The sequence below is a fragment of the Marmota monax genome, unplaced genomic scaffold (assembly GCF_021218885.2).
Source record: "Marmota monax isolate L192 unplaced genomic scaffold, Marmota_monax_Labrador192_F-V1.1 WCK01_AAM20220418_F8-fsc00111, whole genome shotgun sequence".
Classification (NCBI taxonomy): domain Eukaryota; kingdom Metazoa; phylum Chordata; class Mammalia; order Rodentia; family Sciuridae; genus Marmota; species Marmota monax.
In genome coordinates, this window is record NW_026695067.1 from 2,522,776 (window position 1) to 2,544,350 (window position 21,575).

Genomic DNA, 21,575 nt, shown 5'->3' on the forward strand with positions numbered 1-21,575 from the left:
AAAGTAGATGATAAAGAAAACACATCAGGCAAAAGTGAATTGCCACAAACTCCTGAGATGAAATGTGGATATTTACTGAGGATTTTTTCAGGGGTTTCCTCGGCCCTCTGACATTCTAGACTACATGGCTCTGCTTTCTGGGGCTATTATGTGGATGGATACTAGCATCTTACTTTATATTCTATGCTTTTGCAAAAGTTATAACTGCCTGCTATGGTTTAAATGTTAAATTGTCTTCAGAGCCAAATTTGTAATGCCAAATTACAAATTTCATTATAGGTAAATTTCATTATAATTCCTAAGAAACTCCTAATAAGCCACAGTTTTGCTCCTCTTGTTGCTCCTCTCATTGTCATCTTTAGCTAAGATTCATTCCCTCTTTTTTTGTGTGTGTTCTTTATTTATACTGCTAATGTGTTTGACTAAGACTTCAAGGACCTATTGTTGAAAACCTGGGGAAAACCTGTGGGAAAGGGTTCTGAGATTTAATAGAGCCTGGAGCTTGGGGAAGAGTCAAAGGAGGGAGCTAGACAGCTTGAGTGTGCAGCCCAATGGGAAGATGACTATACAATTTATAAACCCATTCTGGGAGACTTTTGTATGTGTAAAGAGCATTATTAATAATCTTGTCAGGTCAGCCAGGATGTATGGACACTCTGTGTCCCTGGAGCAAGTCAGATATCTGACTAGTATCTGTTCACTCATGCTATCTTTGGGACAAGAGATACACTTGTGAAGGCAATAAATGTGAATTTCTGGAAACAGTGAATAGCTTCTATTTGAGGATGGAGCTAGGCAAGTGCTGTGCCACTTAACTGCACCCCCTAAGCCCAGGTCTATGTTTAATTTAGGGAAGAAATCTCATCTGGTAAAAAAAATAGTTACATTGAGTTTCTTGGAAATAAATTTTGCAGGTTACTGAGATTTTATGACTACTCAAAATTATGGAGACTCCTTAGAAATGAAAATATTTTTATAATGTATCTAACCATCTATGTATTTTCTGTCATCCTCTTAAGACTCCACCAAAACTCTGGAATTCTCACATCTCCTTCTTCCTTCAAAAGACTGACAAAAGATTAATTGACCAACAAAATCCTAATTGCTTGGTTATTCAGTCTAAATTGTTCACCTATTCACTGCCTTACCTCTGTTCCTTTGTCTTGTGTTTTCTGTCTGTGCAAAGCTGCAAACTCATTGAGTTTGTTGACTTTTCCTCTTAAGTTGTTTATTATACCAAATCTCTTTCGTTATGGTGGAAAAGGCCAGTAAACACAAGTGTCCAAACTACATCTTTGCTTTGATTTTAAACTACTGTTCCTTGTAACACATCTAACCAAGCTCAAAAAATAATAATAATAATAATAATAATAAATCCACAAATTCCTTCTTTGAATAGTTTCAAAGCTAATGCTAACACCTATAGTAGATACTTCTAGTGGAATTCTAATACAGCTGAATTTAATCATTCCACAAAAGTTTATTGAACCACTCTTAATAGTAAGGGCACTAGGAGAAATTGCCCAGTTCCTGACTTCATGATTCTCACAGCCTTGTAGTAATGCCAAAAAATAGTCACAGTAAACTGTGCTAAATGCCAGAGCAGAGGAACACGTGAAATTTAGGGATAAAACAGAGACCTAAGAAATCAATAATTTTGGGGTGCCAGGGATTTAGAGATAGCCTCCTTCAGGAAACACTTGTTTCTGGAACAAGAAACACTGGTTCTGGAAGATAGAATATAAATATTCTAGAGAAAAAGAAAGAAAAAAACTTTAGCCCTCTTCTATGGATCAGAGACCTTACAAAGAATATTTAGTAAATCCATCAAAACAGGTTTATCAGACAGGTTTTTATTATTCCATTATTAGAGTTAAAAAACAAGTTTAAGTCATTTGTTTAAGGTTATATAGGTGTGATCTAAAGAGACCAAAAGTTCAAGCCTCATGTGTCTTATTCCAAAGTTGTCTTGCTTCACAGCAAGGCAGAAGGACATATTACCAGTAGCTTTAATGTTGTGCAATGTCATCTATATAAAGTTCAAAACAGGCAAAACTTATCTATGATAAAATGGAATTATAGCTTCTTTTGGTAGAACTGATGTTTAGAGAGTAAGAGGGAGACTTTGCATGCTGGGCAGGTTTCACAGATATATATACATATAGATATATACACACATATCTACAAATTCATTGAATTCTTTCATATAAGATTTATACACTTTAAAGTATGTCAATTATGTTGCAATAAAAATGTTTCAAAACAAATTTGCACCCAGGTGTGGTCATGCATGCCTGTAATCTTAGTTATTTGGAAGGCTGAGGCAATAGAATTTCAAGTTTGAGGCCAGCCTCAGCAATTTATTGAGATCCTGTCTCAAAATAAAAATAAAAAGGTTTAAGGATGTATCTCAGTGGTAGCATACCCTTGGTTTAATTCCCAGTACTCCAAACAAACAAAACCTTCCAAATTGGCTGTAGGCTATGGCCTTTCGTAGGTAAAGAAAATTGTTCTCTGGGTTCTCATAATGCTTTTTTCCTCCAGTCTACTTACCTGGGATACTTACTTTTTGCTATAGATTAATTACAAGTACCAACAATGCATCAATCTTGCCTCTCTTGATCCCAAGACTTTTCCTAACTCTATTTCCAAACAATCATAACTAAAATCATTGTGAAATTATAGGCGAAGAGTCTTCTTTAGGGGCCTTTAACTTTGAAGTTTTCCTTTTGAGAAGCTCTGATGAAAGTAAAGCCATAGAGCTCTGTCCAGAAATGTACACAGGCATAAATTTAAAAAAAAATTTTTAGTTGTTAATGACCTTTATCTTACTTATTTATATGTGGTTCTGAGAATTGAACCCAGTGTCTCACACATGCTAGGCAAGCACTCTACCATTGAGCCACAACCCCAGCCCCTAGGCATAAATTTTTGCATAAGATTTTGGTGTTGACACCTCACCAAACCCCATGCAGGACCCATTTCATAGTCCAAAGATTTCAATTAAAATCTTCTGAGTTAATACAATCCTTTTCCTACAGATGCAAAAATAGGGAAGAAAAACAGCCTACTTAGGGCTGAAGGAAGACAGCACAGGCCTTCTGTTGGTCAGATATCTGTACTATTTACCTCATTGCTTCTTTAGGTACCATTAGATTCCCTTTGCCCTCAAACCTTCATCTGTGAAATCCCTTGGTTTAAAACTTCTATAATACCTTGTATCATACCCTTTATAATTGGAGCCACAGAAGTTGGTCAAAGTTTACCTCTTACTTAGTGAAGAATAGGGCAGCCTCTAGTCACAGCTACCCAGGAGGCTGAGGCATGATGATCACTTGAGCTCCTAAGTTGAAAACCAGCCTGGACAACATAGTGAGAGCTTGAGAAAACAAAACAAAACCCAAAACTAATAAACTAATCAAAGAATAATAGATAGAAGGCTGATTTCCTTATTAAATGGGTATTTTTATCTCTTATTTTCCCCTTCCAGACTACATTAAAACCCAGAACTAAAGTTAAAATTAAAATGACCCAGTGATAAAAATTTTCTTTCCTTTTTTGTTTGTTTTAATCAACTCTGAAATATTGCCCATATTTTCATTCAAATTCAAAACTTTGTTCTATAGTGATTGTTATAATGTTGAATTTAAAGAATTGAACTTAACTCTTTGCTCTATTAACATTTCAATGGCTTCTGACTAAACACAGTAAAATTCTAACTTGATGTAGGAAATTTGTGCAACTCAGTTTTTTAGTTTGGAATAGAATTCTTGCTCCCAATCCAAAGAGAGACCATGAGATGTGAAAAGAGGATCCAGAAAGCCTTTTCTTCTGTGTAAAAAGACCTGATTCTAAATGGGGCAATCAGTAAACAAAAGGGTTGAAGCTGTAGCCTACAAATTTCTCTGGCCTTACTGTGCACAGGATGAAGTGGAAAAACTACACATATTTTTAAATAGAACATGGAATAGAAGCCCAATGTACGTGCATTCTATCCATAAAGGTTTTTCGAGCTGCTTGCAAAGCTATTCTGTGCAATTATCTTTTGTTTTTTATACCTATGTGAATGAAAGCTTACATTTATAGATCAGCTTCACCATGTATGCTATTATTCTAAACAAATTACTTTAATCTTCACAACTCTTTAAGGTAGTCTTCTTACTATGTCTATTTTATAAGTGAACAAACAGATTTTCGGGGGCCAAGTAATTTGGCCAAGATCTTTTAACTTGTAAATCGTAAAACTGAGCATCAGATACAAACATCTGGCTGCAGTTCCTGGGTTTGTACTCCTGCTCTGGTAAAATAAGTTGAGATACACTGAAGTCTAGAAATAGGTATTGTTGGTCGGTTCCTCAGGCAAAGACTTTCTGAGATACAGTATTGTTTTGTTTTCACCCGGCTCTTCAGCCTCTTTCATTGAGGGAAACCGGGAGGGACACACGAAGCGAACAGTGCCAGAACAGTTTCTGGCAGGAACCAGCCTGACAGGAAACGACACCGCGGGGGTGAATCGCGGGGATGTTTTTCGGAGCGTGTTAAGGAGAAGACAGCCCCCGCAGGATTCTACCGGCTCCGCGGCCCGCGCCGGCCCCCTGGAGCCTGTGGGCGATTGTGGACCGCCACATCGCGTGGGCCCGCCCCAACGCCGCGTGGTCCAATCAACGGAGCGGAATGGAGCCCCGCCCCCCACCGCAGCCATATAGGTTTGGGCCTGGCGCGCCTCCGCAACACAGTTGTCGTCTGAACCACCCATAGAGGGGTTTGCTGCTAAAGCAGCGGGCCACCACCGCCCTCTCCGCGTCCAGGGCCTCCTGCCCCGCACATACACGGCGCCACCCTCCCGTGGCCGCCAGCGGGGCGCAGCCGCCGGCCTGGGCCGCGCCTACCTTCCTCCTTGGGTCTCTAGGTGTGCTCGGCCGGCCGGCGCGATGCGGCTGGGCCCGAGGCCCGTGGCGCTGGTGCTGCTGCTGCTGTGCGCCGCGGTGGCCGGCGCCGGCAAGGCAGAGGAGCTGCACTACCCGCAGGGCGAGCACCGCGCGGACTACGACCGTGAGGCGCTGCTGGGCGTCCAGGTGAGGCGTCCAGGCTGGGGGTTGGGAGGCCGGGCCCTCGCACCGCCGCCGTCGCGGGCTTTGTCCCGGGACAAAGCGGGGCGGCCAGGCAAGGCCTGGGAAGGCCAGCCTGACAATGGGGGCCAGGCGGGCCTCGCTTGCTCTCTGGGGGACCCCTAGGCCTGTAAAGACTGAGGAACTAGTCCGGCCCAAAGGCCAGATCCCCTCTAACCTCCAGACGTGGGGCAGAATCACTGAAGATGGTAGAGGGGGCTGGGGCCTTGGAGAGCTGGTGTGGGTCCCCCAAAACCCTAAGCCAAGGGAGGCATCTAATAGCCCTATTCTCCACCATTATGCCCCACTGATGGTAATGCTTGGTCCTCCTGTGTATCGATTCCCCTCAAAGGAAGACGTCGATGAGTATGTTAAACTTGGCCACGAAGAGCAGCAGAAAAGACTGCAGTCGATCATAAAGAAAATTGACTCGGACTCAGATGGCTTTCTCACTGAAAGTAAGGACTGTCCTACACGACCAACAATGGAGAAATTTCTTTGTAGGAGATGAATATTTTAAGCAGGGGTGTCTGTTTATAGATTGTTATTATTCCAGCAAGTTAGAGAGATACTGTGACATGAAAAATAGATTTTATGCCTTAAAGGTGGGGTACCAAGTAAAACTCAGTGCTTTCCCCAGTAAATATAAACATCATTCGTGCTATATTGTATGCAAGTCATACCTTTAGATATCCTTTCCACACATCATTTTTGTCATAGTCAGAAATATGACTCATTATAGAGAAATAGGCCCCCAAATTTTAAGACATTAAATGATTTATTGCTCTTTTGATATGTACACTTATGAAATTTTAGGAAGAAAAGACCTGTTGCATGTGGATTATGTTTATTATGACATTATAACAAAATGGTGTAGCTTGTAGGGGGCTTAGAATCAACTTGTTCACCTCTCTGTAGACACTGACCTCCAGAAAAGTAAAGGCCTTTTAAAAATAAATAGCAAAGCCAGGAGTAGAATCCAGATATCATTCTCTTAATTAGATTTTTTTAAAAAAATATTTATTTTTTAGTTGTAGTTGGATACAGTACCTTTATTTTACTTATTCATTTCCATGTGTGCTCAGGATCAAACACATGTGCTAGGAGAGTGCTCTACTGCTGAGCTACAACCCCAGCCCTTTTAATTTAGTTTTCAATATCCTCGGTTAAAAAAAAATTTTTTTTTTAAATCTGAGTGTTCTTAGGTACATTCTCTAGTCAGAAATGAAATGCACAGACTTAAAAGAATGTCCTAAATAAATTGCTGTGCAGCTATCTCTCCCCATTGTTTAATTCAAGTGATGAACCCTATCAACATTCTAAGTTGATTCCCAAAAAAATTTAGGTTATTACTGTAACTTTTGACTATACTACTCATTTAAATGTTGCTCAGCATCCAAGAAGTGAAGTTGCAGGAGAGAGAATTGCAGAAGAGCCCACAATGGTGCCCTCAGTAATATTAAGGTTTTGTTTCTTCTGCTTAACAACAAAACCTCAGAACTCTCATCCAACGTAAGAATAGGTCCATCTTTGTTATGCTAGAATACACTCAGAACAAGTTGGTTTGGAATACTGTGGTAACCCGCAGGGCCTAGATATGTTCAAATAGTTAATAGTAAACGCAAAAAATTAAAGTAAGAAAGAACATAGTCCAAATCTTCATTTTATTGAAGAAAAACAAAAATTTGAGAAGGTAAACTATCCTTATGGGAAAATGGAAGAGTGAGCCCATGTTATGATTCTTCTTTCATTTGCTTTTCTACTATGCCAGATAGTCTCTTTAAACAAAACACTTGTGATGCTTGAGGAAGCCTGTGTTCTACTTGCGGACCCTTAAGAGAATCTTATTAATTTGCACTTTGAGGACCAGGACAAGACTCTAAGGTTTATTAGTGGTAGAGTATCTTAGCTGCACATGGTGACTTGTGCCTATACTCCCAACCACTTGGAAGGCTGAGGTAGGAGAATCCCTTGAGCCCAGGGATTTGGGACTAACCCAGACATTGGGAGACCCCCATATCAAAACAAATTGGAAAAAAAAAAACAGAGGTTCTTAAAAGGTAGTAAAACTCAGTAAAAGTAGTTTAGGCTTTAAAACCAAACAAATTTAAATTTCCACTCTGCCACTTATTAGCTTGAGGTCTTGGACTTTTCTGAACCTCAGTTTCTTCAGCTATGAAATAGTGATGATTATAATTGCTCTGTTTTGAAAAATAACAACAACATAGAGAGCCTGATGCTCTCAATTGTTCAACACTTGGTTGCATAAGTTGTAATTCTGCTCTCACCTAGTTTCAAGAGAGAGAGAGATTGTCTTTGCTTTTCTATTCACCTGACCTTTCTCAAACCAGTAGAGGAGTACCAGTCATTAAAACAAATGATAACTTTAAAGCAAGTGTTATTCTCATGCTCTCCTCACAAATTTTATCATCTCCTTCTCTTTTCTATAATGCAGTATAATAAATATCTCTCTGAATAGATTTTTTAATAGTTGATCTGAAAGTGGATGTTTGAGATATAGAAACTTTTCCACCAGGTCTTCAGTTACCAAGTTGAAACAGCTGTTGCAGAGAAGGCATAAATCATAACTTCTACCAATAAAATGTGTAAATTTTCTCCAGCTGTTCTATGACATGTTTAAGGGGAATAAATTGTAACAGTGTTTCTCAAACTTAAGTCATTTGAATGCCTTTTCACAATTTAGGCCATGTTTATTTACCATGTATTATTTTCTTAACATTTTTAATACACACAAAATTTGTCTTAAAGGAAAACTCTATATTCCTTTCACAAATGGAAAACTTTTTATTATGAATATTAAAATAAATAGGTAGTTATTCAAGTATTTGTGCTTCCTAAGAGATTTGTGATAATTAGCAAAGGTGGTCTGCAATTTTTTGGATATTTTTTAAAAAGAGTAAAATGCTATTTTGGATGGTTGTTAACTTATTCAGCAAATATTTAGTAAGCTAGGTACTTTTTTATTTTTTAGTTATAGGTGGATACAATATCTTTGTTTTATTTTTATGTGGTGCTAAGGATCAAACCCAGAGCCTCACACATGCTAGGTGAGTGCTCTACCTCTGAGCCACAATCCCAGTCCCTAAGCTAGGTACTTTCTAGGCATTTAGTGTACAGCTGTGGGTGTGTGTGTGTTGGGGGGGACAAACACAAACTCTATTCATGGAGCTTGCATTCTATGTAGATCACATTACAACATTCTTAGATTTCACGCAGCTCTCCCCACTTTCTTCTCTCAATACTTACTCTCACTCAGTATTTGCAAACATTGAAAATTTTCTTTTTTGAGAAGGTTTAAAAATCTACACCCTAAATATCAGAATTATTGTCAACATTCCTTGTGTTCTGGAAAATTCTCATAGGTGAACTCAGTCAGTGGATTCAGATGTCTTTTAAACATTATGCTATGCAAGAAGCAAAACAACAGTTTGTTGAATATGATAAAAACAATGATGGTACTGTGACATGGGATGAATATAATATTCAGATGTATGATCGTGTGATTGACTTTGATGAGATCACTGCTCTGGATGATGCAGAAGAGGAGTCGTTTAGGCAGGTGAGTACATGTGCACAAGCTGTTCCTTTTGATCACATCGGTTTACTTTATCTTCCCTCAAGAATGAGCACAAGAGGACCTGAGGTCGTAGACCAGATTGCTGTGTTCTCTGGGCAATCACCAGTTCCACTTCAGTGGTCATTTTGATCATTTCCTTTTTAGCCAGATTTAGGACTCTTACTCTGTACTGCCTAAATTATCCCTGCATCTGTTTTACTCAGCTGCATCATTTATTTGTTCTCATTTCCAAAGTTGCTTTTTTAATGTATTTTGAATATTTAACTAAATATTTTATTTTAAACATTGAACAGTAAATTTTATATCATATTTACTAAGCAAGCTACACTGGCCCATTTCCATTTTAAAACAGTTTTATATGAAATAACTCATAAAAATATTTGTGGTAAAGTACACATAACAAATTTGTCATTTTAACCATTTTTAAGTGTGTAATTTGATATTGTTAAGTGGGTTAACCTTATTTATTGTACAACCAGTCTCAGATTCTTTGCATCTTGCAAAACAACTCTGAACCCATTATATCTATTAAACAATAACCCTCATTCCTATCCCCACCCACTCACTATGCCTGGCAATCACCATCTATTTTCTACTATGAATTTGATTACAATATTTGTCTTCTTGTGACTAGCTAATTTCACTTAATGTCCCCAAGGATCATCTGTGTTGTAGCATGTGTCAGGATTTCCTTCCTAAAAGGGGCAAATAATATTTTATTTTATTTATTTTTTGTGTGTGTGTATACATATATACTAAATTTTGTTTATCTTTTTGTCAATGGGTGGACACTCAAATTGCTTCAATCTTTTGACTATTGATTAATGCTGCAGTGAATGGGATGTGCAGATCTCTCTTTTAGATCCTGCTTTTGATTCTTTTGGGTACATACCTAGAAATGGAATTGTTGGGTTAATTGGTTTTAGTTTTTTGAGGAACCTCAACTGATTTTTTGTTGTTATTGTTGCTTGGTACCAGGGATTGAACCCAGGGGTCCTTAACCACTTAGTCACAGCCCCAGCATTTTTTTTTTTTTTTTTAATTTTAAGACAGTCTTGCTGAGTTGCTTAGGACCTCACTAAATTGCTGAGGCTGGCTTTGAACTTGCAGTCCTCCTGCCTCAGCTTCCAGAGCTGCTAGGATTACAGGCTTGCCTTACCATACCTGGCTCAATACTGTTTTACATAGAACTATGCTATTTAAAATAACTCATTTTTGAAGATTCAGTCTTACTCTGAATACTATTGTTGTGTCTGTGGTTTAATTTGTTAAAATATAAGCTCAATTAAGCAGAAGTAAGACAATTTTTATTTAGGAATTAGTAGGAACTTCCTAAGACTTTTGGAAGTCTATTAAACTAAAAAGTGTATCAACACGAATAGCTATAAGTTTGAGAAATTTCTATTTCAAGTGTAATTTTATAGAATTTTTAAAAATATAATTAAAAAAAAATTTTTTAGTTGTAGATGGACACAATATCTTTATTTTATTTATTTATTTTTCTGTGGTGCTGAGGATTGAACCCAGTGCCTCACATGTGTGAGGCAAGTGCTCTACCACTGAGCTACAACTCCAGCCCAACTTTATAAAAATTTTAAGATAGTCTTTTTTTATGTATGGGAGAGAATAAATAAGCTAAATACCTTGTTTTAACTATATGCCAGCATGCTTGGAAACATTTTAGCTTGTTTCTCATCTCATTTTACTATGTATTTTTAAATTTTTATTGTGGCCATCATTTATCGTTGTACTTGCTATTTATTTTAGAATTCTGTTGGCCATTTGAACTAGGCCACCACTAACTCCAAGTTGGTTATTTCTTTGCTAATGATTACTCATGCTATGGATGTGCCACCAGTGTGCTGGGTAAGAGCTCCAGACTCAGAGCTAGTCTGCCTGGCCTTGTATCTAGCTCTACCACTTAACCATTGTACAGCTTTGGGTAATTTACTAAACCTCCTTATGCTTCAGTTTCCCATCTCTAAAAGTGGGGATGATCTCCATTTCAGTTGAGGATAATAACAGTATGGAGAAATAGTAATAAATAGTAACAGTTGGACTGGTATATATTTCTATTTTTCTATTTTAATTTAAAAGAATATTGCTAAAGAAAACATGTACAATTCATGTAAGTTTATAGTTAATCATTCAACTTTTAAAATTATTTAGGCATTTGTTAATATCTTTAGATTAGCTAGGCTTTCATTTTTACGAGAAAAACGTATCTTGTTTTTATTTTTCCCCCCATTAGTTGGTACTTGATTTTCCAGCAGACTAAAGGGAGTGTAAATCAGTCTTCTTCCTCCTAGTGGTGCTAAAGAGAAATCAAATGTTGATAATGAGATTTGGGATTCATCTACTAGGTGTTCTCTTTTACTCTAGGAATTATCATAAAAGATCATTAGAGTTCTGGAACTTTTCTAAAATCAAAGCGTGACATTTTGACTTCCCTGCCAGGGAACAATAGAGAAGTTAAATGCAATATGATGGTGTTGACATAAAGTCTTCACTTTGAAGAGATACATTACTGATTAATATAAACTATTTAGGAATAGTTCTAAATAGTTTAATCCCCCAAACAATCCCCCATTGTTCGGGGGATTAGGATTGTGGCTCAGCGGTAGAGTGCTTGCCTCACAGGTGCTAGGCGCTAGGTTTGACCCTCAGCACCACATATAAATAAATAAATAAATAAATAAATATATTATTTCCAACTACAACTAAAAAAATAAATATTTTTAAAAAGTTGTTTGGTTCTGAATGGCAGTTATCAAAAATACAAGTAACAATATTGGTGAGGATGTGAGAAAAGGGTACACTCATACATTGTTTGTGGGACTGCAAAAAAACTAGGAATGGAACCACCATTTGACCAAGTTATCTACTCCTTGGTATATATCCAAAGAATTTAAAATGAGCATACTACAGTGATACAACCACATCAATAGCTACACAGTTCACAATAACTAAGCTATGGAATCAACCTAGATGCCCATCAACAGATGAATGGATAAAGAATTTGTGGTACATATATACAATGAAATATTATCAGCCATAAAAAATAATAACTTTATGACATTTGTCAATAAATGGATGAATCTGAAGACTGTTGTTGGCTAAAGTGAAGTAAGCCAATCCCAAAAAAACCAAAGGGCAAATGTTTCCTCTCATAAGTGAGAGCTATGAGTAGTGTGGGGAGAATAGAAGTTCAGAGGATTAGACAAAGGAGAATGAAGTAGGGGGGGGTTAGGAATAGGAAAGACAGTGGAAAGAATCTGACATAACTTTCCTATGCACATATATGAATACATAACAGTGAATCTCACCATTGTGTACATCCACAAGACTGGGGCCCTAATTAGAATAAGATATATTCATGCATGTATAATTTTATCAAAATGAGCTCTACTGTTAAGAACCAATTTTAAAAAAGATGTCTAGCTCTGAAACTATATTCCACAATGCGTACCCAGTACACATTGATTTAAGTCTACCTTTTAAGAAGGAGTGAGAAAATTAGAAGGACCTTAATAGCCTAAGGGAAATACTGCATTCCTAAAATGAATACTTTCCTGTGAGAATCCTATTTGGCTGCCCTGGAATATATCTCTATCTTCATGAAGTTCTAATCATACTTTTTAAAGAATTTGATAGATAATACCTAACCTCCTAAAAATTCATGTGGGATGTGAAAATAAACCCAGACATAATGGGCATTATTCAAAATAAAAAATAAAGGATAAAAGAGGAATCAGTCTCATCCAAAGTTATAAACCAAATATTATGCCATAAATAAATAAATCATAATCATAAAATAATCATAAAAAGTAACTGGATATCTGAATGAAATAAAATTTTCTATATGGTATTCTATTGAAAAACTAAACATTATCTCTGGGCATGGTGGCACATGCCTGTAATCTCAGTGACTCAGGAGGCTGAGGCAAGAGGATCACAGGTTCAAGGCCAGCCCTGGGCAACTTAGTGAGACCCCGTCTGAAAAAATAAAAAGGGCTGCACTCAATGATAGAATGCCTAAGGATTCAATTCAAAATCAACTTGGTACCTGAATTTTATTTTTATTAAATTTTCATATAGAGAGAATAGGCAACTTGGAGTAGTGACCCTTTCAGGCTGTCAAATACCTGAAAAAGTATATATTTATATGATGAACAATTATAAATAATGCATTTTTAGGCAGGAGAAGTAAAGTTTGGAGAACTCCTTGCAAAAGTTCAGTTATTCCAACTTCTAAAGTCAGTTGCTGAATATGCATTGTGTAAGTAATATTTTACTATGTAAGAGAGAGCCTTCATATGGCTGATCAGAATTTTTAAGACCTAAAGTTTTGTTCTAAGATTCCAGGTTATATATTTCCTCATGTAAAACCATTAGTCTACCAAAAGGTGGCAGTTTGTCCTCACAAATTTTCATTGCACTGTAAAAATAAATTATTATGGTAGTTTCTTTATACTACAATAGATAGCATTTTTATCCTTTACTAGCTTTTTAATATAGAAGGGGAAAAGGTTGAAGTTTTCTGAAACTGACCATCTTTCTGGCTATTTTTTTTAAATTTTGCCCTTTGAAAAAAATATTCTTTTTGTATATTGACTTCTTTTAATTTCATATGAAGTGCTTTCAAATGGCCATAAAATGTGAACCAAAAAAATCGTCCTTTTTCTTTCTTTCTTTTTTTTTTTTAAGAAATCTCAACTTGTTTAAAGAGATCCTTTCTTTCCATAGGCAAATTTGGCCAAATTTAGCTCACTCTGCTGAAACATGGACCTTTTTTGCTCCAAATTGAAGGATCCTTTCATAAGGAAATCTAAGCAGTTGGTATTTTGAATAGTGACTTATTCAAAAAAGAATTTGATTGACTCCACAAAGACCTCAAGTTCTTGTTTGTCTACTTTTCCCCATATTAAACCTGAACACAAAATACAAATTGTTTGATGTAGTTATTTAAAATTATGAAACATTTGCTTACAAGCAGCTATTAGGAAACATTATTTTTTCTTTTCTGTGATAGTTGGATGAGTGTAACTGACTTGTGAAGTCTAGATGTTTAAAAGGCAGATTCTTTAGGGGAAAAATTGAACCTCTCCACTGGATAATTAGTAACTGTAAAAGAACTAGTATTTAGGTAAATGCTACCTTTCCTAACCTATTATTCTATAAAACTAAACAGAACATTTTTTTTCAACAGTAAAATACATAAATTAAATGCTTCTAAAATTGTGAAACTTGGGGCTAGGGTTATGGCTCAGTGGTAGATGGCTCGACTCGCACGTGCAAGGCTCTGGTTTCGATCCTCAGCACCACATATAAATAAATAAAATAAAGTTATTGTGTCCAACTACAACTACAAAAAAATAAATATTAAAAAAATTGTGAAACTTTTTTTAAATACACAGTTTGATACACACCTTTTACTATTATTAATATTATTTTATTATTATTATTATTATTATTTTTAGAAAGGAAAGCTATTCCCAGAAATTCTCAAAGTAGAAATCAGGCAGGATTAACAATATAGCTAGCACCTTTGACTTCCAAGACTCTTGGTTACAGAATTACCTTTGAAACATTTATCAAAATCAGCCTTATCCCTAATCATTTTTACTACTCGAGTATACTTTAAAAGGAGGGGAAAAAAAAGATGAGAGAGAAAAGAGAAAATGAGATGTGTTTATTTAAACTCAAGATAAGACCCATTTAAGCTTTTAGTGTACTTGTTTCTGAATATACAGAGTTATCATTATAAAGAGCCTTTAAAATATTTGAAATATTAGTTACCAATACTAATCATATGAGAGTCTCAACAAAAGAGGAATACTTTTCTAAAATATTTACATGTTTTTGAAAAATCATTTAGCAAACCTAAAACAATTTTTTTAAAGCCCTACCAATATATTTTTAAAAATACTTTTCTAATTGTCGATGGACCTTTATTTTATTTATTTATATGTGGTGCTGAGGATTGAACCCAGTGCCTTGCAAGTGCTAGGCGAACACTCTACTGCTGAGTCACAATCCTAGCCCTACCAATATTTAACACATGATGTAAATTTGTTGCTTTGGGAATATTCAAAAAAATATTAACACTAATTATTAAAGGTGATAGTAGTATGGAAAGAACAAGGAAGATTCAAGGTCAGTACATTTTAGCTGTGTTTCTGACTTTCATCAAATCATTTAATCTCAGTTTTTCTATCAATAATAGTAGCATAATAACAATTATGAAATACTTAATACTTCAGATATATTGATTGCATGATAGGGATGCTCATGCTAATTGCTTAGTAGAGATTTTTACCCCAGTTTTATAGATGAGAAAGCTTGAGGGGTTAAGCAATTTATACTAGTACCACAACTAGTAAGTGACATTGCTGGAATTTCAGTCTAGGTCTGACTGTGGAGCTTGTTTCTATGTTGCCTCTAATGTTTGGTATTATTTGCCAACATACGTTCAGTGGAATGATGTAAAGATGAAAGAGATGATGTTTGAGAATGTGCTTTGATTTCACAGTTTGTATTTTTCAAAGTATTTTTAATGATGTTATGATAATAATGAGATGTTTAAATATGTTCAAATTTTTTTAATTCTCAAAGCTTCATTTAAAGGACAAGAAGCGATTTGAAAGAGCTAACCAGGATTCAGGTCCTGGTTTGAGTCTTGAAGAATTCATTGCTTTTGAACATCCTGAGGAAGTTGATTATATGACGGTAAGGAAGAAAAAAATTTTTTTCCATATATTTTTATATTTTATTGATGCATCATAGTTGTACGTATGGTGGGATTTTTTTTGTTACATATTTGTACCCGTATACGATATAACAATATAATTTAGCCTAAGGAAGAAACATTTTAAGAGAATTATTGAGTGACTAAAATTTTAAAATCTATCTATATTGTCATTAAAATTATTTGTATAATAACTAGAATTTTAAGAGACAGAAGATCCAAAATTCTCCCCATATAAGATTATTCTAGGGCTGGGGATGTGGCTCAAGCGGTAGCGCGCTCGCCTGGCATGCGTGCAGCCCGGGTTCGATCCTCAGCACCACATACAAACAAAGATGTTGTGTCCGCTGATAACTAAAAAAAAAAAAAAGATTATTCTAATTTTATAGGTTAGGAGGATTCCTGGTGGTGTCAGGTTGCTTATGGGGCAGGAGCAGGCTAAGGATTGAGTTTTTATTTTTTTGCTTTTTTGAATCTTCACACTGTATTATGAGCAGCATCTTCCTCTGGCTATTTTCCCTGTCCTAACCATGTTACCATCAAGCCTTTCCTTATCCTTCTATAGCTTCAGACTTCTCTGGTTTTTCAATGTTAGTAACACCAGAACTTTTATGTAGTTTACAGCCTCATTTGTGGAAGCTTTTGGTCTGTAAAAACTTATCCACATTTAGATACCTTTTCATAGCAGGCAGGGGATGCAGCTCCTAGTAACTATTAACGTTTTTGCAACTTCAGGTGTAATGAGTCCTCTCATTCCTTTAGTACCTTAAAAAAAAAAAAAAAGTACTGGGCTGAGGGTGTAGTTCAGTGGTAGAGCACTTGCCTGCCATGCACAAGTCTGAGGGTTCAATCCCTAGCACTGTGGAGATAAAGAAAAGGGGGGCGGCCACCACCAGGTCTTCAAAACTGAAAAATTTTAGCTTTTAACTCAACAGTTGTTGATTGAGTTAACAAGCTGTGAGGGTAGGGCTCATCATATTGGGGAGTTAAGAGTAATGTGCCAAATAACTTTTAAAAATAGAACATTTATATTGAGTTCTGTTGCATGACATCAGCCTCCAGCTCTGTAACTTGATTCCCTGGATATTTGAGGGAAGGAAGATTGTAGCCTTTTGTTTAATTGATCATGGCCTTGAAAAACAATGCAGTAGATATACTTTTTTCCAAAAACTCTATGGCAAGATACTGCTATTAGTACCACTTTTTGACATTGTGAAGCTTCTGGTTTCTTACTTGGCACAAAATAGATGACCTAGTTTAAGAACAGTGCTGGGTATAATTTCAGTGCCAAAATTAAATCTAGGCAAGCTAATTGAATCCTAGAATGGTAGGCAGAGGATGCTGATTCTTGATTCTCTGGAGAATAAGGAACAGTTGACTAAAGAGGGGAATGACCAGTGAAAGCAATGAAACAATGGGTATTAAGTGATATGGCCCTGGAATGTCAAATGGCAATGGGATGAAATAGATTATACCATTTTTTGAAGAAAGCACAAACAGGAATATTGCTTTACTAGATATTCAGAGTCAGATGACCCTGAAGTATTGAGCTTGTATAATAGTGACAAAGGTAATCTTTGATGATAAAGGTTAAAATCCCTGATTTCTCTACATAAAATCTGTAAAATTTGATTTAAAAAAAGACAGCTTGGGGCTAGGGATGTATCTCAGTGGTAGAACACTTGCTTAACACGTGGAAAGCCCTGGGTTTGATCTCCAGTACCAAAGGGAGTGGGGAAGACAGCTTGTAGTTTAAGCCCCTGGAGACTTTTGAGAATATATTTCATTACAGTAGTGATGCTAGAATCCAGACTGAGAGATATTAGGGAGGAAGCAGGTAGGGAGGAAATGAGAATAGTAGATATAACCCATGAGAGTCTAGGCAGGGAAAAAAGAACCAGGATGGTAATGAAAGAGTGCAGCAAAGTCCTGGGGATTTGAATGTCACGAAAGACATAGAAGAAGGAATTGAGATTGAAAGAAAGCCCTTAGGAAATGGGAATATATGGCATCTAAGAAACAGCTGAGGGCTTTGCCCTAGCAAGAGCTTCAACTCCTGAGATGAAAGAAAAAAATGAGAGGATAAGGCATAAGAATAGAGGGAGTTAAAGGTGAGGATATATGCTGGTTTATATGAATCATTTTCAGAAGACTTGTATCATGGTTGGAAAAGTAGGATCTTTGCCAAGAGAATTTTTGGAAGGATTATAGCAAAGCTCAGAGAAAGTGGAGGTAGACATTTGAAAACACTGCTATAGGGAATTTTTTGTTTGTTTGTTTATTTTAGTTAGGTGGACACAATATGTGGTGCTGAGGATCAAACCCAGTTCCTCACTTGTGCCAGGCAAGCACTCTACCACTGAGCTACATACAACCCCAGCCCCTGCAGTAGGGAATATTAAGAAAACTTAGAAGTAGATTTCTAAGCTGCAGGGAGAACTCACTGAAATGGTAGAAATCAGCTTAAAAGGACTAAGTTTATAGTTCTATGTCTTTTTAGATTTTATGGCTGCGGAAGAAAGGAGAAAGTGATGTGGCCGTAATGTTCAGGGTAGGGATTGGCACCATAAGAAAAGGACATAAAGGGGTAGGAAGGTAATGAGGGAGGTACTGAAGTAGCTGGCCATTGATCAGGTCATTAAACTAGAAAGGATCTGCCATTTGGGTCAGGGAGGATTGATTGTTAAGTATGAAGCTTTGATAAGAATGAGGGGCAGATTTGTGGGCAGTTTGGAGTGGGTTTGAGAGAAGAGCAAGCCAAGTGTTGAGGTTTTGTGAGGGGCTGGCACCTTTCAGATCTGGAGGAAGAACAGTTATATATAAGATCTAAGGTAGGGTTCTTTCAGGGCTATGAATGGATTGGAGGGCTGATGGTTAAGGAAAATGACAGTGAGAGATGGCATGCTTGAGAGGGAGGGGAACATGCAGAAAATGGGAGCCTATATTTAGTGCTGAAGTGGTTTAGGAGAATAAAAAGTGAAGTTCTTCATAGTTTCACAAGCTTACACATGTTGAATTTAGAATTACTTAGTACTTGAGGTTTTATTCTCCTAGATTCTAGTGTTTAGAAATGTTTAGTGAAAGTATAGATAATCAAAATGATGATTCCTAAAATTCTATATTAAGATTGACTGAGATGGTTGTGGGATTGAAAATTTTTGACTTAAGCCTTTTTTTTTTTTTTTTTCTTTTAATGAACATGCAATAGGAATTCGTCATTCAAGAAGCTTTAGAAGAGCATGACAAAAATGGTGATGGATATGTTAGTTTAGAAGAATTTCTTGGTGATTACAGGCGGGATCCAAGTAAGTCACCTGGGGAGTGTGAAAAGAGAGGGAAAAAAATGGAATTAAACAAGAAATTGGAAGATCTTTTATCACTGAGAGCTTTCTTTGACAGAGAAAATGTAAGAAGAGGAACCATACTTGATTTCTACTTCTTGCTAAGTTAACTATAATACAAGTTCAACAAAGGGATTTTATAGCTTAACTGAAATGCTGTCTTGCTCATTTTTACCTTTATGTCTAAATTGAAACATTTTTCTTCCTTTTCCAATAAGTAGAATACCATTGTCAATCCAAAAAGGAAGGAAGTAAAGGTTGACATAGTTTTGTTTTTTAAAGAAAATTGTGTATGATTACATGTAGATCTTAGAAACATAAAATAGTCTAAATTCTGAGACTGTAAAAAGTGATTATTTACTCAGCATATGAAATTAGAGGAATTTTCCTTTCTCTTAGTTACTGTCTTCAGAATTGTTACTTGAAAATATCAAACAGTGGGCTGGGATTGTGGCTCAGCAGTAGAGCGCTTGCCTAGCATGTGCAAGGCTCTGGGTTCAATCCTCAGCACCACATAAAAATAAACAAATAAAATAAAGATATTGTGCCCAACTATAACTAAAAAAAAAAAAAAATCAAACAGTGCAGTTTTAAAATTGGTCAACAGTGCACTTATTTTCAATGTCACTTTAAAAATACAGGGGGGAGTACTTTGTAAGAACAGAGGAAACTATATAGTCACACAGTGTACATCAAACTATTACCCAACTCAGATTTGAGAAAACAAGACATCTGAACAAGTAGCAATAGTAAACTAGTATTAATATGCAACATTTTAAAAACTCTGAGTTGTTTAGGTTTATGCGTCACTTTTGAAAATTACCATGTATTTGCACTTATTTTAGGACTTTTCAGCTAAGTACTTCTGTTTCATTTGGCTTCCTTTATGTAGTAAACTTTAAATTCACTTCCTTTATTCTAGGGATATACCAAACTTCTTATTGGATACATGTGATATTCTTGTGTATGTATATTTCTGTTTTTTTATATTAAGCTGCAAATGAAGATCCAGAATGGATACTTGTTGAGAAAGACAGATTCGTGAATGATTATGACAAAGATAATGATGGCAGGCTTGATCCCCAAGAGCTGTTATCTTGGGTAGTACCCAATAATCAGGGCATTGCGCAGGAGGAGGTAAGTATCATAGAATGACACCCCCCCCCCAAAAAAAAAGTTGGTTCTATTGATAGGTAGTTAAAAATCAAAGCCAAAAAAAAAGAAGTAGTAATGGGATTATTTAGGATTAATTCATTGCTGTGTTTTGTTGTTTTTCTTCTTTTTAAGACAGTATCTTGTTAGATTGCACGCCCACTGCTTTACTCATCTACCTGATTGAGCAGCTGGTACTACAGGCATGTGCCACCATGCCCTGCTCATTGCTGTTCTTTGAATTAAATCATCAAACTGTTTTAGATGGTCAAGGAGAAAAGGAAGATGGTATCATGTATTATTCTGAGCATATAGTAAATAGAATAATAGTTCATATTTAACTGTAGAGGCTCAAAAAGTGGATTATAGTAATTTTGCTTAACCTTGTGATATCCTGGGTTGGATTTTGGTAGAGAGGAGGAAGAACCCAGCAGAAATTTAAAAGGAGATAATAAGAGACAGCCGATAGGCACAGTATGAAATATTTTACATACATTAATGAGTACTTCACACAACTAAATGGGTTTGACAGTACATTACACTAAAATGTGAACATCTTGATAAAATACTTATAACATTTGATACCTTTTTGTTTTGCTTTATTTTAAAGGCTCTTCATTTAATTGATGAAATGGATTTGAATGGTGACAAAAAACTCTCTAAAGAAGAAATTCTGGAAAACCAGGACTTGTTTCTTACCAGTGAAGCCACAGATTATGGCAGACAGCTCCATGATGACTATTTCTATCATGACGAGCTTTAATCCTGAGTGTGTCTGAGTAGACTATTGGGTCCTTTTATAATCTGTTACCAGCTTTACTTTTGTGATAAAATATCGATGTTGTATTTTACACTTTTAAGTCTTACCACAGTCAGAATTATGTAATGTAGTTTATAATTTTGGTCATTTAGAAGAAAAACAAAACAAAAACTTTATTGATTTCAAAACATATTGAAATTAAACATTAATACCGTGCCATATGACCACAAAGTCTTTTTCTAGTACTGTATTGTAGATATTTGAGTTCTGTTTCCATACTTGAAAAAAATGGAGGATTTTAGACATGACTGAACAATGTTAATATTTAAGTAGTATGTGACTAAGGTATTAATTTTTGTTTTGTTCTAATTAGACTTAATTTGGGAACTAAGAGAAAGGACAATGTTTTTAGGTTTAGTGTTTTGTTTTAAAACCTTTAAAGGAACCTTTAGAAGGACTTAAACCTCACATGTTAATGTTGAGAAGTTCTGCTGAATTTAAAATGGTTTCTATAAATGGTTTTGTTGTATGAAATAGAACTTTATATTTTTGCATATGTATAGATAGTAATTATATTTAATGTAAAACTATAGCATTTTGGTGAGTGGAATTTAACATTGTCCAGAAACCTTTTCATTTTTGACTGATTAAAAATGAATTGTCCTTATCTTTTTATGTTTGTTTGTTTGTTAATTTTGCAGATAAACCTTAACTTTAGCACAGGTTTTGTTGTATTATACATTTTCTTGTCTCATTTATTTTCTTTATTTGGGTAGTGAATGTTCTCAAAACTGTTAAATTATTCTTGCTGCATATTATTATATTGCTTTTTTAAAAAATAAAAGAATCATGATGTAGCTGAGTGTAC

At 35.8% G+C, this 21,575-nt stretch overlaps 1 protein-coding gene across 1 annotated transcript; it reads left to right on the forward strand.

Annotated features, from left to right (window-relative positions):
- Nucleotides 1-4,721: 4,721 nt before the first annotated feature.
- Nucleotides 4,722-21,374, forward strand: Rcn2 (reticulocalbin 2). The gene is made up of 7 exons (XM_046428109.2): nucleotides 4,722-5,075; nucleotides 5,461-5,566; nucleotides 8,492-8,688; nucleotides 15,322-15,435; nucleotides 18,663-18,759; nucleotides 19,790-19,932; nucleotides 20,558-21,374. The coding sequence occupies exons 1-7, from the start codon at nucleotides 4,932-4,934 to the stop codon at nucleotides 20,708-20,710; spliced, it is 954 nt and encodes a 317-aa protein (XP_046284065.1). The 5' UTR covers nucleotides 4,722-4,931; the 3' UTR covers nucleotides 20,711-21,374.
- The last annotated feature ends 201 nt before the right edge of the window (nucleotides 21,375-21,575 follow it).

Excerpts from the sequence above, each read along its gene's own strand:
- Rcn2 (XM_046428109.2), top strand. The coding sequence starts at position 4,932 with ATGCGGCTGGGCCCGAGGCCCGTGGCGCTGGTGCTGCTGCTGCTGTGC. Across the intron at positions 5,076-5,460 it reads AGGCGCTGCTGGGCGTCCAG|GAAGACGTCGATGAGTATGT; the intron begins GTGAGGCGTCCA and ends TTCCCCTCAAAG. Across the intron at positions 5,567-8,491 it reads AGATGGCTTTCTCACTGAAA|GTGAACTCAGTCAGTGGATT; the intron begins GTAAGGACTGTC and ends AAATTCTCATAG.